This window comes from Hoplias malabaricus, chromosome 10 (genome assembly GCF_029633855.1).
Source record: "Hoplias malabaricus isolate fHopMal1 chromosome 10, fHopMal1.hap1, whole genome shotgun sequence".
NCBI lineage: Eukaryota > Metazoa > Chordata > Actinopteri > Characiformes > Erythrinidae > Hoplias > Hoplias malabaricus.
The window spans coordinates 35,947,983-35,967,055 of record NC_089809.1 but is presented as its reverse complement, the minus strand read 5'-3'; the positions used below and the strand labels follow the sequence as shown (position 1 = coordinate 35,967,055).

At 38.2% G+C, this 19,073-nt stretch overlaps 1 protein-coding gene across 2 annotated transcripts; it reads left to right on the top strand.

Moving 5' to 3' along the window:
- The first annotated feature begins 410 nt into the window (after window positions 1-410).
- On the top strand, window positions 411-7,542 carry ssr1 (signal sequence receptor, alpha). 2 transcript variants are annotated; one of them, XM_066683007.1, is made up of 9 exons: window positions 411-562; window positions 1,911-2,038; window positions 2,123-2,219; window positions 2,504-2,766; window positions 3,313-3,389; window positions 3,533-3,611; window positions 4,228-4,321; window positions 5,018-5,032; window positions 5,970-7,542. In XM_066683007.1, exons 1-9 carry the CDS (start codon window positions 493-495, stop codon window positions 6,035-6,037), a joined length of 891 nt encoding a protein of 296 aa, XP_066539104.1. In that variant the 5' UTR covers window positions 411-492; the 3' UTR covers window positions 6,038-7,542. The 2 variants fall into 2 exon arrangements, with proteins under 2 accessions (XP_066539104.1, XP_066539105.1); XM_066683008.1 differs by lacking the exon at window positions 5,018-5,032.
- The last annotated feature ends 11,531 nt before the right edge of the window (window positions 7,543-19,073 follow it).

The window sequence follows — 19,073 nt, the reverse complement described above, 5'->3', positions numbered from 1 at the left end:
CTTCTACAAATAGCTGCATGAGTCCAGCTTGGAGTAATAATGTGTATCACTGAGATAATCTCACATAGGCAAAAAAAAAGCCTAGATTTATTCAGGTATGGTTTACTAAAGAATTGATCATTTAAAGTGAATTACGTAGATTAGGTGTCATTAAATTATAGCTAGGCTTTATATATATTACTCTGTCTTGTACTCTTTATGAAGCTATAATTTGAAATACACTACGTTTTTAGATTTACCAGACACATTAGATGTATTTGCACAAAGTATCGGTGTAGCCTGAATTTGACTCAGTATCGGATAGGAAAGGAAATCGGTGGTATCGAACATCACTACCCCACAGCCGCGCCACCCCGGTAAAAACGCACAGTGGTGAGTGCGCATGCGCAATTTGAGCGCCGTGGTCTGGCGCTGAGCGCGCATGCGCATTGTGTTGAAGGGCGCTACGGCTCTGTGTTTCTCTCTGTGAACACATCTACAGTTACACGTAAAATGCTTCAATTTCTCCCGAAGTTTCTGCTGCTGTTATTACTAGCGTTCCCGGCGGCGGTTCTGCTGAAGGGTGAGTTCATTTGAAGGTGTCCTTTTGTGACTTTGATGTGTTTTCTGGCGGTGTTTGTTCGTTTAGCTACAGCTGAAACAACGGTAGCTTTAGATTCACTTGAACTTCAGTGTGATATCGGTCCAAACCCTGGCGAGTCTCCATTAACCAGCCGCCTCTGTTTACTAATGTGACTATTATCCACTGCACTGTATACTACTGGGTTTAAATGACCTCTTTTTAGGATTGAGTTTCTCTTAAGCGAAGCTGAACTTGGCTCTTTCCGCAGCTCCTCAGGGCCACGGTCCGAGCACGCCGCGTTTCCCCGAGGAGTACGCGCACATTTCACTTGCTTCCTCCACATTCACTTATTTCATAGCGGTATAAATCGTCAGGTAGACGTGTAAGACTCCCCAGTGGCGTGTGCTGTTGCTCAATGAATGTCTGGGATTAGTTAAACTCATTTTAGTGTGGGCTCTGTGTGGACTGACGTGTCCTTACTGAGAGACTGTTAGCTTTAGCCTATTAGCATGTGTAACATCAGACCCTGGTGCATGCTCAAAATTCAGACACCAGTAACGACCGAAGTTATGATTAAATGTTAAACTGTTAGCACTTGTGGGTGAATACAAATGACCTTGTATTAAATAAACAACGCAATGTAAGGTGTAAGAAATATTTTGAGATTTTTACCTTTTAAAATTGCAGTTGTAAAAATACATTAAACCCTAGTTGCAGCAACTGGCAGCAGAATGTAGTTGCACTGTTTTGTGTATTTTGATCTCCTAAAAACCCACAAACTGAAGCAGTACAACACTCACTTTTTTGTGACCTGCCTGAAAACATTGAGTTAAAATGAGTATGAATGAAACTGTGCTGTGTTTTACTTGGATAGCAGGTCCTTCAGATTTGTCACAACACCTCGTCTGTCTCTCTCCAATCACAGCGCTGGACTTGCGTTTTGAGAGCATTCAAGAAAAGTTTGAATTGAGCAAAACAAACATGTAGAGCGTGGAGAAGTAAATGTACTAGTGAAATCAAGAATGGAGAACCAAGCCAAAATGACTAAACATACGTTTATGCTCGTCATGTTTGGAGTAAACAGAGGCTCAATCTCAAAAGGTGCAGGTGCCAGATGTTCAGACAGGGTAAGAAAAGCGCTCTGGAGTTTTGACCAAAGCAAGTCAAAAATGTATCACTAGGACCCAAGGGAACTGTGTTTTGATAAATGCAGAGGCATCAGGAGCAGCAAAATGCTTTGCGTTCAAATACATCTGTAACAGAAATCTCATTCTGTTCATTTTCCTGAGGTCTAAGGGTAATATGCATTTACTGCAAACAAATTAATCTTATTCTTCCCATATTTCAGGTCCAGTAGTGGCTGCACAAGATGTTACAGAAGAGGAAGAGGCAGCTGATGAAGATTCCCCTGATGATGTAATTGCTGAGGATGAGGATGATGAAGCAGAGGTGGAAGATGATGACCATACAGAATTAGTAAGGGCTTTTCTTAGTAGCTTTCATTGTTTTTAATTTTTTCTTAATAGTAAGCAAAAAAAAAATAAATCCTTATACTTTCAGACTGAAGAAAAAGATGAAGAAGAAGAAGAAACTTTGACGGGCGAAGTGAAACCATCCCCAAATGCAGATACAACTATTCTTTTTGTCAAAGGAGAGGGTGAGCTGCTTTCTCATAATGGTGTATTGTTTTTAAACGAAACTTTTAAGAATCAGTTTGAACACAATATTTTGCATTGTAGAATATATTTACCACATTTTTTTCTTGTCTTGTATTTTACTTACTTTTAAATCTAGGTTGGTAAACACTGCTACAGATTTGATAAACTGAACATGATGCTTATTTGTCTGTTCTTGTTGAAATCCAAAAAAACTAGTTATGTTGCATGCTCAGTATATTTATATTTTCTCCCCCTCTTTTTTTCCTCTGAATCTCATTCCTAGACTTTCCAGCCAACAACATTGTGAAGTTTCTTCTGGGTTTTACCAACAAAGGCAATGAAACTTTTGTAGTGGAGTCTCTGGATGCTTCTTTCCGCTACCCTCAGGACTTCCAGTTTTATATACAGAACTTCACAGCTCTCCAGTTGGGCACAGTGGTCCCTCCTCAGCGCCAGGCCACATTTGAATATTCTTTCATCCCTGCTGAGCCTATGGGTGGTCGTCCCTTTGGCCTGGTCATCAACCTCAACTACAAAGACACCAATGTGAGTGTGTATTTGTAGGATGTGTGTGACACTGAACGTTTACTATCTCCACTTGGACTTGAAGAGGTACCAGTCAAGATGGGTCTCCTGATAAAACAGAATGTAGCACATATCTCTGATTTATTTGAAATATGTAAAGTATGGATAATGTAAAAACTCTTTATGATGAAACTGTCAGAGAAGGTGGGCACAGTCATTAGCCTGGGCTGTTTGTTTGGTATGGCAGAAAGAAACATGACCAATGACAAGGGGCAGCCTTGGCCTAAGGGTTAAAGAACCAGGCTTGGTACTGGAAGGTTGGCCAGGACCGGCAGAAACATCCATGGCTGAAGCCCCAAACACTCCCCGGGCATAGCCCCTAATGCATGTGTGTGTGTGTGTTTTCACTGCCACAGATGGGTTAAATTTGGACGACATTTCGTTGTACGTTTTATATTGACAAATAATTGCACATTATCATTATACAATTTTAAAGTTAAAAGCAAAATATTTTTAATTGCCTAACTTTCAAAATGCATTCATATTTTTCTTTCATCTGTATATCAGGGAAACATTTTCCAGGATGCTGTATTTAACCAGACTGTAACTATCACTGAGAAAGAAGATGGACTTGATGGAGAAACGTAAGCAAAACTGACAATTCTTTTTGTAGATGCAATTAATGTGTAGATTCCTACTTCAGCTCTTAACATGGCCATCACATTTCTTGTACTGTTAACACCCTCACTAAAGCATTTTCAACATTTTGATTGTCTTGTTTTTACAGGATTTTCATGTATGTGTTCCTTTCTGGGCTTGGACTACTGGTTGTTGTTGGCTTGCATCAACTCCTGGAATCCAGGAAGGTAAAAGAGTCCGATGATAGATTTTAGAAATACACTCTATAGAAGAATAAGAGTTTAATTTTTATAATGGGTAACATTCACAGAGCATTTTCCAGTATTTTTACTTCAGTGGAATTGAAGTTTGGCAAATTGTTAATAAGTTATTATTTTGGTCATTAACCAATAAGATTTAGATCAAGAAAGCAACTCAGTCAAAATATTGAGTCATTCCAATTCTGAAATCAGACTTGCTGAGGCATGTGTAAAGCCACTGGAAAATGCTTTATACACACACACACACCAGTGTAATTTCTGTACTTTCAATTTCTCATTGGATGATGGCTCTAGACAACTGAGCAGAAAATGGGCCAAATCCAAAATAGCAGCATGTTTTGTTGTTCAAAATTTGACTTGTTTTACTCCTAAAGATTAGTCAATATTTGATATTTTGCCACACATGATGCAGCTTGTCACAAGCCTGACGAGAAGCTAAAAGTCAGACACCAGTTCAGTAACAACATACTCTTTTTCCATACAGTTGTTTGAGAAAGGAACAGAATGAAAGCAATCAGATGTGATTAAAGGTTAAATCATAAAGGTTTAATGTCTGTCCCTTTTCATATTTTCTTCTCTGCAGAGGAGACGACCTGTGGCCAAGGTGGAGATGGGTACCTCCAATCATAATGACGTGGACATGAGTTGGATTCCTCAAGAGACACTCAATCAGATCAGTGAGTCTTTATACAGTGGCTCAATACTTTCAGAAAACTTTGGAGTGATGATAATATATCTATTATGGCTCAGTAAGATCAGACTCACGTGGCCTGGGGCAATAAATTTCACTTTTTCAATATATTTCAGTCTCCTGTGTAATGTGAGATTGAACATTCTTTTTTTTTTTTTTTTTGTGGAAAAGAAAAGAAAAAATCTTCCTTTGGCTTTTGTGTCTCACACTGTGGTCTTTATTTAACAAAGTCGTGTGAGGTGAAACTTCACACTGTCCAAAATACTATTAATTTCAAGTGCCTGTAAATTTGAGCATATCAGTTTAAGATGAGGGAAGTGGGGTTGGAGTTTAAGCAGCAGTTACATAATCGAAATGTTCAGTATCATTTTTAATAACAGTACTTTTAGTCATTCTAAATGATATGTAAATGAGGCCTGGTTTGTGATGCTTGAGGTTGTGATTTGTCAACTGCTTTCAAATCTCTCTGCTTCATGACTCTGAGCTCACTCTTGTGTTACCTTGGTGAATAAGGGCCAGTGTAATCTGTTTGGAGAATGTGCAGTGCTGCTTTTCAGAAACACTGTTTCCCATTCTTTTCTCTTGCATGGTCTTTGCTGGTGTTGCTAGTATGTTGATGCTTTTGCTTGCTCTCTGTATCACTCACGCTCTTCCCCTTTTTTCTCTCCTGTTGCGTCTTCAGTGCAGAGTCGTCGAGGTGAGATTTCTTTTCACCTGTCAGCATCATGCAGTAGTAGAGTATGTACTGTAGATTGGAACACAAATTTCAGCCAGCTTTAAGGGGATAAAGAGATCATGATTTGACGTGTAAACATTTTTTTTAACCTAAAGGGATTCATATATGTTTATTTTATAATTAAAATTTGGGTCCTGGCATTTTACAACCTACCTTTTACGTCTATGTAGACATCTTTTGGACATCTACGTGGGTTGGACAATGAAAGTGAAACACCTGGTTTTAGACCACAGTAATTTATTAGTATGGTGTAGGGCCTCCTTTTGCGGCCAATACAGCGTCAGTTCGTCTTGGGAATGACATACACAAGTCCTGCACAGTGGTCAGAGGGATTTGAAGCCATTCTTCTTGCAGGATAGTGGCCAGGTCTCTACGTGATGCTGGTGGAGGAAAACGTTTCCTGACTCTCTCCTCCAAAACACCCCAAAGTGGCTCAATAATATTTAGATCTGGTGACTGTGCAGGCCATGGGAGATGTTCAACTTCACTTTCATGTTCATCAAACTAATCTTTCACCAGTCTCGCTGTGTGTATTGGTGCATTGTTGTCCTGATACACGGCACCGCCTTCAGGACACAATGTTTGAACCATTGGATGCACATGGTCTTACTGGTGCAATGTGCAGTTAATGAAGATTGTCCACCAGGCTGCTCCAATTTAGCCTTGAAACCTCCCACACTACAACGACAGGTGTTTCAGTTTCATTGTCCAACCCCTGTACATTCCAAGAATGATTAATAGGCAACAGTAAAATATTCATTTAAATTTGACCATAGAGATAATGTAGTAGCTTTCAATGTGAAGGAATAGAAATTCTAGTGTCATCAAAGGAGAGAACTGTATAACTGACATAAACCCATATATAATCATGATACATCTGATTGCTTTCTCCTTCCAGATAAGGCTTCCCCCAGAAGATCGCCCCGTAAGAGGACGCAGAAGCGTTCAGCTGGATCAGATGAGTGAAAGAATAGAACGAAAGAGAAGAGGGTGAAACACTGCAGCTTTGGCTGAATGCTGAATTCTGTATTGAGCTTTGTCTACTGGGGACCAGAGCTCTCTCCATCCTACAACACTCTTAGAGACTGGTCCACACAAACATACACCCTAACTACTTTGTTTTTTTAGATTAATTTTGCAGACTGGCTGAATAAAACTATGATTTGTTATTCTGTCAACTCTGCAGTTTTGCCTGTGGATAGAATTTGAGACATAACAAATATATTCATTTTCTAGAAAGCCATGTTGGATTACTTTTTTTTTTTTTCTCTTCTTGTTTTTCAGCACTGATTTTGTTCATGCACACACTCATATGTAGCTGGGTGATGGCCAATTCAAATTCTGCCACGTTTAAGTGCACTGTTTTTGTTTTTGTTTTTTAAGGCCATTTTTCTGCAGTTTTGTTTATGGATGGTTATTGACTGTATAAAATCAGTTTGTAATAATAGACTCTCTTGCTCTCAATGTGCCTCTTTTTTTTTTTTTTTTTAAACCTCATAATATGGGAAGACTCAGTTTACATGTGTGTTTTCAGGATTTTAAAATCCACTCAATTTACAGAAGCACTAATGTACATACTGTGTAGTGCTTGGGAGGGGGGGTTCTGCAATTAATTTATTTTTTGTTTAGTTCAACCTTTTTTTTTATTAAATATACTGTATCAGATTGCATGATTTTGGATTTCCCATGTCTAGTACTTTAAAAGCTGTACCCAGATGGGCCCTTGTCTTGAAGATAGCGTGGGCTTTGCCAGCACACGGTAAATCAGCAGTCAATGCTTTGTACTTATCTGTACATGCTTTTTTTTTTAGATGTGTTTGATTTATTGAAAATCAACTTTCCTATTGATATTTTTAGGGTTGAATGATGTCTTTATGAATCATTTGAATATGAAAAAAGCTGTCAGCTCATGCGTGGATTACTTTATGCTTCAGCTAAAATCTGATTTCAAATGTCTCTTCTTTTTAAATGGCTTTCTCTCATTGGGATTGTTTAATCTGCTCAACCTCTTTGTAAAGTCTCCAAAAACTTAGTTCCCAGGTTTTTTTGTTGTGGGAACAAAGTGAGATTGTGAAATTAAAAGACCCTTCCCCTCAAGCAGGAATTGAAGCTGAACAAATGTTGAAAGAAATGGTCATTTTACTTGGAAAAGTGAAAAAGACAAAATAAAGGTAGAAAAGAATCCATGGATGCTTTTTTTCACTTGGGCAAAAGTCATTTGTTTCAGCTGATCAAGGTGATAAATTGTTGCGTAATAGATAAAGATTGTTTTGTCTGTTATCAAAATATGGTGATAAGTTTGGATTTTGTGATTTATTCATAATTAAAATTGCAGCAATGATACAGTTATTTTGCTGGAGTTGTACGTAGCGTACTGATCACTCGGGTCCTTCCTGTTACTTGTATTTTGTTCATTCCCCAGTGAGGCATGCTGATGTGTGGTTGTGTGCCCAAATTTTAAACAATTGCCCTAGAAGGGCAACAATTTGTTAGTGCCTCTTTGACACTGAACTACAAATAAAGACTCTTCTGATTTGGCTTAGTGGTGCCAGCTGCAAAAAGGTTTGGACTGAAGTGTTCATAACTGTGTTAAATTAATGCATTGGAGATTGTGACATCACAAAGGCAAGGTGTTAAAAACAGGCCATTTTTTAAGCTCCGGTTCCGTATTTGGACTCATTTGATTTAAAAATGAGGAACTTTTGTCTGTGTTTTGACTTTCGTCAGAACTCTTTCTTTCCTGAGGAAATGAGATTGAAGAAGTTAGTACCGGGTAAATCCTTCACATTTTTCAGCTCTTCTGCTTGACAGAAATAGAGAGGGACAAAGTATATTAGGTCATGGACGCTGAGCAATATGTTATAGGAATTGTCCAAACAAACCCAGTTTAAAAAAGTTAGTAATTGTTTGAATTCCTGCTGTGGTATGATTCTAGTAGTAGTCTCAAAGAGAGTGGTTTGAGGTGGTTTATCACATTATATTACAGAGCAGTGCATACCTTATAATAATTGTTCCTGTCTCTGGAGAGGAGAGTGTCCCACTCAGTGGCACACAGGCATTGTCCGAAAATACAAGTGTATCAACAGCAGTTGATTCAGAACTTTTATATGGATTTATGGTTATGAACATGGGTTTAAGCTCCTACACCCACCACCACCACAAATAAGCACATGCATCTCCAAAATCGGTGGCAAACTCAGACTAAAGGGCAGGGGCGAAAAAATTAAAACGACTTGGCCTCATTAGCGTGACAAAACCTAAGATATAATGACATGTATTCATGATTACTCAGTTTTATTTCATTCTCTCATTAGTATAGATATAAAAAAATGTCCAGCAGCTGTTCTTGAATCTAGGCTTTCTCATCTCTGAAATCTTGCAATTTACTGAAAGGCACTGTTAAAATGCATGGTATTGTTTAGGTCAGTGTTATATTGGGTTTGGTAAAACAGGTTAAAACATACATACACAATAAATACGAGAGGATAAAGTTTTTTAACCATCCAAAATTGTCATTATTTCTAAATAAATATGACCTATAATATTTCCCATTTCACAAGTTCTTCATACAGATACATAGAACCTGATTCTACACGGTCAGAAAAAAGTACTGTACAGGTATGTTATTGTCACAAAAGGTACAAACAATGTAAATGTAATACAGGTACGACACTGATGTTAAAGTCCACTTGTGTTCCCTAAAGGTACATTATTCTCTTCTCCAGAAGGTGAGGTTAATATTTGTAGGTTTTTATTACAAAACAACTCTGCAAAAACAACATACTAATATCCTGGAGATGAAAAGGTGTGTTCCAAATAAATACAACTTTAAAAATTAATATAGAGTACAGTTATATTCCTTAACTAAAAGTGCAAAAAAGTACCACCGCAGTGACAGATTTTCAGAGAGTGTATTTACCAACATTTTCAACAATTTACCAGTATTTTCAGCCCATTCCCTCCACACAGAACAGTTTCTAATGTGTGTCTTATTGATTAAATAACACTTGACTGTAAATGCACCTTCAAACTAACGGCTAATCCTAGTGTTTCACATAGTTTTTTTTCATTCATCTATTATCTGTAAGCACTTATCCAATTCAGGGTCGCAGTGGGTCCATAGCATATCTGGAATCATTTGGCACAAGGCCAAATGATGGCACCCCCTCCAGGGTCCTTCACAGGGCAACATAGACACACATTCACGTCACCAATCCACCTACCAACATGTGTTTTTGGGCTGTGGTAGGAAACCAGAGCACCCGGAGGAAACCCACGCAGACACAAGGAGAACACACCACACTCCTCACAGACAGTCACCCGGAGCGGGAATCGAACCCACAACCTTCAGGTCCCTGGAGCTGTGTGACACCACCTGCTGCACCACCGTGCCGCCCTAGTTTTTTTCAGTCACATATAAGTTATACATTGGATCCTTGTCCTTAATGAAAATGACCTTGTAGAAAATTTCTTGTCTCATTTCTGAAAGTGGGTTCTCTATGACTTGTGTGAAAGTCGGATGATGTTTTAGGTCATTTTCATGCAGAAATAATAAAAACAAATTCTAAAAGGTTTACAAACTTTCAAGCATCACCCTATATTTAACCCTGTCGATGGTTAATATCAAATGTTTCAGCTTATCTCCACGGTTAAATTAAAATACCAGAGGAGAAATAAAATCACTGTAAGATACAGTTACACTACAGTATCACTGTTGTCTAAAACACCTTAAATATCTGGTAACAGTAACTTAACAGTAGAGGAAAATCATTCAAAACATTTAAAGAATATCTACACAACATTTTGGACCATTTCTGCTCGTCCACTACAATTTAAACATGATGTGAAGAAGAACTGGAGAGTGACAATATGATATTAATTCAGTAACAGTCAGCATTCTTTGTGTATAACAAATGACATAAGAGAAAACTCAAAACCCCAGACTTGCTGAAACATAATAGCACTGTCATTTCAACTAACTGTAGACATATTTATACAATCAGCTCTGGTAAAACATACATAGTCAATATTTTTTAATGAATATTTACCACATGGATGTGGCTGAGCCCAGGCGATCAACGCCAAACAGGAGCAGATGCTGAAGAGCACGAGAAGCTTAATGTTTTTCGGAGAAACTGGGAGTTATTTAACACTCCCCCTGCACTCTTATATGAAAGAACAGAGCTGAGCTTTTACACCTGTTCATCAAAACTCTTGTTTGTAGATGCAAAGCACCTCATGGAACTGGGTTATAACTTACTCACTTAAGACATTCACCCTATCTCCCTCATGCACTCACACATTCACTCACTCTCTCACTGACATTTACACAGCAACCCACATGCATTCACTTGACTTGGCTCAGTCGCTTCTATTTAAAATGTAGTGTCATGTTTGTTCAAAGGAAAGCACTTTAAATATAGGACAGTGGTCCAAAGACTGCAGAAATGTAAGTGCCATACATGGGAAGAGTTTGCATTTCAGTCGGTTCATGTTTTCATTTTGGCTGGTGTTGCCAAATGTGTGTGATGTGTGTGGGTATATTTTCTGTTTCAGGCTATCACTCTTGTTGATAAAAAGGTATGTTTATTCAGTTTGAGCTGATACAGATTAAAAAAAATCCAGTAAAGCCCAGACAAAATGGTGATACTTAAAGGCTAAGCACCAGCTATATGAAAGTTCATTCATTCATTATCTGTAACCGCTTATCCAGTTCAGGGTTGTGGCAGGTCCAGAGCCTACCTGGAATCATTGGGTGCAAGGGGGGAATACATCCGGGGGGGGGGCGCCAGTCCTTCACAGGGCAACACACACACACACTTTTGAGTCGCCAACCTACCAACGTGTGTTTTTTGGACTGTGGGAGGAAACCGGAGTACCCGGAGGAAACCCACGCAGACACAGGGAGAACACACCACACTCCTCACAGACAGTCACCCGGAGCGGGAATCAAACCCACAACCTCCAGGTCTCCAACCTGGAGCTGTGTGACTGCGACACTACCTGCTGCGCCACTGTGCCACCCCGCTATATGAAAGTGCCAAACAAATAAATACAGTGGAATTTGAGTTCCTAACTTGTATTTATTCATAGTCAGAATACAGAAAACATGTTATTTCTTACTAATTCAAGGAATAAGGTTTAAAAAACCGTTGGTCCCCCCCCAACGGTGTTGGGAAACTCTAATAGGCGTCTTTCCTGTGACGTAGATGGTGGACAACACTCTAGAAGTTGCACTTAATTTAATGCAAAATGACGAAAAGATGTGTTGTTTTTGGCTGCAATCATTCAATGTACAGTGGGACATCTGTGAACAAATGGCCCAAAGATCCCAAAATATCCAGAAAATGGACTAAATGTGTCCACTTTAAACGGGCACTTTGGAAAGGACCATCCGCTCACTCCGTTATCTGTAGCTCATTTCACTGGCGCTTTTCCAACAATATGGACATGTAAGGACACCAACGAAAGGTGTTCAAGAGCCTCTGTAACATGGAGGTAAACAGGGTGAGGACACTCACTTCGCCTGTTTTAGTTGGTGTTAGTTAACGTTAGCTTGACTCGCTAAACTCGGTGGCTCAGATTATACTAGAATAACGGTACCTCTACATTTGAGTTTAGCTTATTGCTAGGCTATTGTCATGAATAATGTTGGTTATTTAGCTAGATACTGTCATAACAGTCAGTCATAACGGTGTTTTACCGCGGCGTTGTTCAGCTGTTGTCCACCAGTGACGTCACGGTCGCGTTCAAGAATTTCCGTAGCGAGCTCGGGTTTTTCCGTCAATTTAATAAAATTGTCAGTTTTAAAGCAAATTAAGCTGCTATTTTCATTTTAATTCATACTTATATCTGTCAGTAACTACAATAATGTGAAATATTCATGGAGGTCCATTAAGTGGTGCTTAGCCTTTAACTGAAGGTCATATGACACTTAGGTACGTCTTTTAACCATTTAAGTACTGAAATTAAAAGACATTAACATGGAATGCCTCGGTCATTCCTCGCTACTGAGTAATTCCTTTAGCCGGCGTGTGAAAGACCCACTTCTGTTCTACTATGCACTGAGTACTTAACTCTTATTTTGGTATTCAGAAATGAACAGTTTAGATCACTACTGCATACTCTGAGCATAACATAACTAGATAAATTGCACCATATGCATGCTTGTCAAACATGAAGTAAAAACCTTGCCACCTCCTCAGAATCACGCATAAAAACCACTGTCCATGAGGCACATCCTATATTTGTGATACTAGAAAAAAACTAAATTACAGTCCGTGTCCTCCTCCTATTGTAAAGGTGATAAAAAGCAAAGCAGATTGAGAAATATTTTTAATGTTTTCTCCAGAGCAAACGGGAGTGAGATAATATATCTTCTCTACAGCGCCACCCAGTGACAGACAAGACCAGTGCTGCTATGCCAGTTGTTTAAGGAAAAATAAAAGCAGAACTTCTCAAATTCAAAAGCAAATCAGGTTAAAATATATACATCTTTTCAGAATTTGCATTTACACATTTATTGTCACAGACTCAGTAGGTTTAACAGATACCATAACAATATAATACATTACTTCTTTTTCTTCATACCATTAGCAGGAACTCTTTCACTACATCTATTCACTTTTCTAGGTCTCTTTTTGGCTTTAAAGCTCAGTTAAAAAGCTATGTATTTTCTGAATGCTTTCAATCCCTGTACGTGAGCTTTCCCCCCTGCCCTTATATTGTAAAGTGACCTTCTATATAAGTTGTTACATAAGTGTGAGATAATAATAATGTGCAATTATTTGTGTTTGTACAACCTACAGTGAAACGTCTTCCACATTTAACCCATCTTTGGCAGTGAACACACACACATTAGCGCACTAGGGGCTGTGAACACACACCAGAGCGGCGGGCAGCCATACCCAGAGCGTTTGGGGGTTCAGTGCTTTGCTCAATACTGTGGATGTTCCTGTCAGTCCTGGGAATCGAAAACAACAACCTTCCAGTACCAACATGGTCCGCTAACCCTATGTCCAAGGCTGCCCCCAAAAGCAATATATACATTATTTATTTATTTATTTCCAGTTTAAAGTTGCACTGTTAGAATGTATTTGTCCATTTGCTAATTATGGCCAGGGTAACTATGCTGCAATAATACCCTGTGCCCTTTATACAGTATTTACCATAAATGTTGTGACCATTACTGTGAGCATTTGAGTGTATTCAAGCAAAAGGACATTAGTGAGGTCACAAACTCATGCTGAAAGACTAGTTCTCTAACTCCAACTCATCCCAAGAATCTTATCTGGATACTAGAACTCAATGCTAGGGACGTTATTCCCGTCAAGCATACACTCTGTGTTGGAAACGGTGGGGTAGGGGCACATGTGCAGATGTTCAGTTTATGTGTTTCCTACCAGTTATTCTCCGGCTTTACTCGCGGATAGAAGGATCAGGACTCATTAAGGTCATTTATAATTATTATTATCATACCAACTGAATTATGAGCTCTCACACAGGACACATTTTAACATGTCCAGATCTTCAGATTATGTGTACAACACGAAGAAGTCTTTGCAATGATAAGTTTTATTAAGATAGCAGTCAGACTGAACGAATGGCTCTAACAAGGTCGGTGTTGTGAGCTTCTTCAGACTGAGTGTTTTGACAAAAGGCAGGAGGGATGAAATCCATGGGGTCCACCACAATCAGAACTTGACTGAAGAAACTATGGTTTAAAATTACAGTTTATATTAAACAGAAATGAAATGTACCATTTATACAAAAGACACATTAAAGAAGCTGAATTAGAATCAGTAAGGGATCATAAGGAACTATAAAAGGGTGATGTAATTTGTCACTGTTCTTTAATGCAACATTTTTGTAATTTCTTTTTTTTTGCAGTGTGATTAACACTAGTATTGTCTGAAAATTAAATGCTGACTGGATTAATGGAAATGTTCCAAATTAACTAAAAGCAACTAAAAATCCATCTACATTATCCATCCATCATCTGTAAGCGCTTATCCAGTTCAGGGTCACGGTGGGTCCAGAGCCTACCTGGAATTATTGGGCACAAGGCAGGAATACACCCTGGAGGGGGCGCCAGTTCTTTACAGGGCAACACAGACACATACACACATTGATTCACACCTACGGACACTTTTGAGTCGCCAATCCACCTACCAACGTGTGTTTTTGGACTGTGGAAGGAAACCGGAGCACCCGGAGGAAACCCACGTGGACACAGGGAGAACACACCACACTCCCCTGGAGCTGTGTGACTGCGACACTATCTGCTGCACCACCGTGCCGCCCCTTTGTTACATTAGTTTACATTAATTTTAAATCTAACGTTACTGTCCAATCAAAAAAATGTGTCTCCCAAAATAGTAACTTTAAAGGAGCAGGAAAAACATTTTAAATATCAAAGGAAGTCAAAGGAAAAAGTCATTTTGGAGCATTTCTATTGTCCCATTCATCAAGATTCATTATTAATAATAAAATAGTTACAATAATGACTAATTGTTATTATATAATCAATAGAGCATGTTACATATCACACCCAACTGACTTCCACTTTTTTCATTTCAAACATTTATAAGCTTTTTAGGCAGCTTTTAATGAATTAAGTCTGGTGCATCTGCTAAAACTTCCTCCCAGTACATGTCCAATCCTTAAGATTTGTGCTTCCTCTCATATTGGCACTTGACATTGCTGCTTTTGATTAATGCCACGGTTTCAGAATATATCAGACCTTATGGTTTAGAATCAACTGCAGGAAAAACAAGTATTTTTGCTGAATTTGTTCATTTTTAAATGTCTTTTCTACACAACTTTACAGATATTGAGGTAAAAGTCTGGGCTGAGTTCTGACTTTTAATGATCCTTACTGTTAGCTATGAGGTTCAATCCTTTACACTCATAACTACTTTAGCTACTACTAACTAAAGGCAGTGGACATAGTGGCAGTAACGTCATTGTCAGGCAAACTGATCTAATTGCAGTCCATCCCTGGTCTGGTCTGTGGATCATAGCAGTTATGGGCAGGCACGTGTACTCAGAGAATGTAAGCATGTAATTTGCTGAAAAGACTCACTGGACAAGCGTTCACTGGAAACTGGACCTTTGTTATAAAGTTCAGGTTTTATATCAACACTAGCATGAACCAAATTTAAAAAAACATTCAAACCTGGAAAGCACAGTTCTCACCCTTTATCTCTGAGACATTTCCGACACAGGTGTTGACCAGCAGGCACAGAAGTGGTTCCCATGATGGCCTGACCAAAAAAGAGAGAGTCTGGTGGAACTTGCATGGAGTGGAAGGGTGTCTCCAGAATGCCCTTTATACATGACTGGCTTACATGGTCGATTTCGTAGATGACTTTCTGTGTAAGAAAGAACATTATGTTGTCTTTCAAAAATGCTTGTTTTGCAGATATTTTTGGTACCAAAATTTCTCCCCAGTTGTTCCACCTACTGCTTCTTTTCAAATTGTTGCTAACACAATGTCACTGTACTGTTTAACACACTTTCAGGACAGCACTTAAATGACAACTTTTTTTTGCCAGCTAATATTTTGGATGCCTACACTGGCTAATATTGTGCTCAGGAGGACTATACTTCTAGAGTGACCAGACGTCCTCTTTTACCTGGACATGTCCTCTTTTTTAGACTTAAAAATTTTTTACCCGGAATTTCACAAACGTCCAGGATTTTGTTTTTCTAGAGCTTACATAGAACTTCGAGAAGTTTCGTTCACTAACTAGTCCCGCCTTCCCCTACTCCGATTGGTTCGATTGAGTGAGAAGGGGGCGTGGTGAAGTAGCCTAAAATATTCTGATTGGACGGTCTGACTGTAGAGCTACCGTTATTGGTCGATAACCTTCTCTGTAAACATTTAATTGGTCAGTCTGCACGTCAGTAGTCCTTGTTTACGTCAGGCAAAGCTCGTGTACCTACCCTCATCTCGAGCAGCTATGCCGAAACATAAATACAAGTTCTTGGATGAATTCAAATAGAAATTCCAACATGTGTTTGTGGGCCGTGGAAGGAAAATGGGGCACCCACAGGAAACGCACACAGACATGGAAAACACAACAAAATCCTCACAGACAGTCAACCACAGCAGGGCTTGAACCCACAAACAGAGAAACATTAAAAAAAAATTATAAAGAATGAATGAAATGTAAATTTTATATTTTGCTTTAAATGCTTGAAGCACTGCAGCTCCTGGGTGATGAGACATAAGCTTAACTGCTTTTAGAAATAGTATTAAAAACAGTGTAGACATGTAGTATAGGCTGTAGTGTAAACTTGTAATTTCAAATACTGGCAGAAAAAAATTGACAGGTACTTGAGCTTCCTGTAAAGGTCTGCTGGCAATTTTGAATGTTTAAAACCACTGTAGGTATCAGGAGTTATTTAGGACAGTAATATTTTTTGTTTATTCTGTCATGCATAAGTCCTTACCATTGAAATGCCTCCAGTGATCCGAGGTGGTGACACTTAAATTGGTTTAAAAAAAGAAAAAGAAAATTATTTTAATCAAATCAAAATTTACATGTCCCATACATATTCATACATGACACAATTAGCTGTCAAATGGATATTAGGATATATACGTTGTACTACAGTAGAAAGAGAATGAAAGAAACTGAAAGAGAATGAAAAAATATTAATAAATGAAGAAAAGTTATCAGCCAGTAGGAGGTTGTATTGTATTAACTTAGTTCATGTTTCACCACACCATTAGTGTCATTTGTGGGAACAGAAAAGTGTTGTCAGTGTTGTTGTGAATGTGGCCACAGTACCTGTACAGAGAAAAGACAAGAAAAGAGCAGTATCTATTTTGATGATGTTAACTGTTAGCAAAATTAAATAACTACAGAATTAGCTTTTGCATTTTTCTTCAATTTAATTATTTTTCCTTTGTTCCATTTTTGTATGAAAAACAGTCAAAATTATTTTGTTTTATAGCATTGCTCCAAACTTTTTATTTTTTTATAAAAATATTAAAAAGGGTGCTTTAATTTCAAAGCATATTTGATATATGTAAATGACCTCTTTTGTAATTGGCTGCCTAGTTTTTGCTTCATGAATAAAGCAGGTTAGACTGAATCAGTCAGATCTGAATGGTCAGAGATCAACAGAATAGGCGATAAATACGTATGCTTGTACTTCTGTTATGTATTTTCATTCCATCACAAAAAAATGATTTCTAATCACATGTCCTGTATAAAGTGTGTTAACTGTATATTAAACTGTAAACTGTATATTTTATATTTAACTATAGACTTTAAGTGTGTTTGCAGAGTACATTTAACTTATCAAAAATGCAAAATAAATATATGAATAAAATTATTGGCCTTTTAAAAACTGAGCATTCATTATCATTCTTAAAATATACAATTAAGTGTTTGAAAACTCCTATAAATTAAAAAGGGCTTAAAATGCAGTGTTGTTTATTTGTAAATATGGTTTATAAAGTAGTGTTTACAAAAGAAGGTTTTAGTATTAGAAAACACTAGTCCTGTCTCAGGAAATGTCATTTAAACAGTATGGTGGAAGTAGTGTCATCTTGTGGTGGTGTTTTTCCTCAGCACAGACAGACAGTGACTTTAGTTACGATGGAAGTCCAGTACAACTGAGTGACAGATATATGTTGAGCATTTTTCCTAAATTTTATCCATCCACGACCAAAGAGACTGAACTTCTGTACTGTAGTCTGGTGAGAGATGAGAGTGGAACATAACCAGAACCTTCTCTAAACACAGTAAATGTGAAAGACATTGTGAATAGAGAAATTAAAATGCAGTCTTAGGTTGATCCCTAAGAAGGTATAAACATTTATTTAGATTTGCCTTAGTTTGTGTTATGACTTTCTCCCATTGCTAGTTCAATACGCCTCCTGGATTCTGCCCCTGTGTTTATTGATTTTAAACATCTCAGGGTAGATATTTATCTTCTTATATGAGATGACTATTAAAATGTTTATGTCATTAAATGCAAAATTAGCCTACATCATTAACATTGTTCACATTTCCCTAGTTATCTTTACATACTCATATATATGTAGTAAAACTAAACGTATACCCCATATCAACTTGTTGGTTACTGCGACAAACTCAATCCTGTGTTATCTAAGAATAAGACACCTCCATATCAAATACCATAACAAACTATCAAATACAGAGTATATCAAATTAGAAAGAGGCCTCTGCCAAGCTCTGTGTCCTTTCGCAGTGTGGTTTACACAAAAAGCTCAGACTGCACATCATTTCTGACTCTCATAACTCAAAGAACTTTATACACAGTGCTGTTTCTCTTAAACAAGGTGAATTACATCCCAGATAGCAGATATGTTTTGGCCAAATCTGTCTCATTTTTGGAACTTACAACGCAGTTATGGCACTTGCTGGTGTTGTGTGGGCTGTATGAAGGCCAAATATTAGCTAGGTTTGAATTGGTTTACAGCACGTGTTTTGTGGGATAGACGTTAGTCAAATATTGATTTAGCACAGATTTGTTCCACAACACACCTGATATCTGGGCCATATACAATGGACTTGTGGCTGAGTCAAGGCAGCCAGATTCAACCTGAGGCAACCTTGTCATTCAAGGCCAAAGGTGGGCCTTAAGAGAGTGGTAGATATGCCACATTTGGGCTAAAATGTCACTTCTATCTGGGTTTATTGATCCATAATATCACATTTAGTATCAATTTGAGAGTAGTACAAAAAGTGACAGGTTTGCTGTTAACTTGCACCAACATTTTCCCATTTTTTCTTACATTTCTTTCTGGAAATGCCCCTTTTCACTACAGTGGACCAATATCAAAACATCAATTATCTGTGATTTGTTTTACTATGTTTTCCTTCATTCCTGTTTTTTTTTTTGCCCTGTTTAGAGTCACAGTGGGTCCAGAGCCTACCTGGAATCACTGGGCATAGAGGTTCACCCTCTGGAAGGGGCACCAGTCCATCACTGTGCAACTCACAGATTCACATCTATGAAC

What these genes read in the sequence shown, in the direction of transcription:
- ssr1 (XM_066683007.1), top strand. Translation starts at nt 493, where the DNA reads ATGCTTCAATTTCTCCCGAAGTTTCTGCTGCTGTTATTACTAGCGTTC. An exon ending in ATGATGACCATACAGAATTA is followed by an intron (nt 2,039 to 2,122) that starts GTAAGGGCTTTT and finishes TTATACTTTCAG; the next exon opens with ACTGAAGAAAAAGATGAAGA. An exon ending in GATGGACTTGATGGAGAAAC is followed by an intron (nt 3,390 to 3,532) that starts GTAAGCAAAACT and finishes TTGTTTTTACAG; the next exon opens with GATTTTCATGTATGTGTTCC.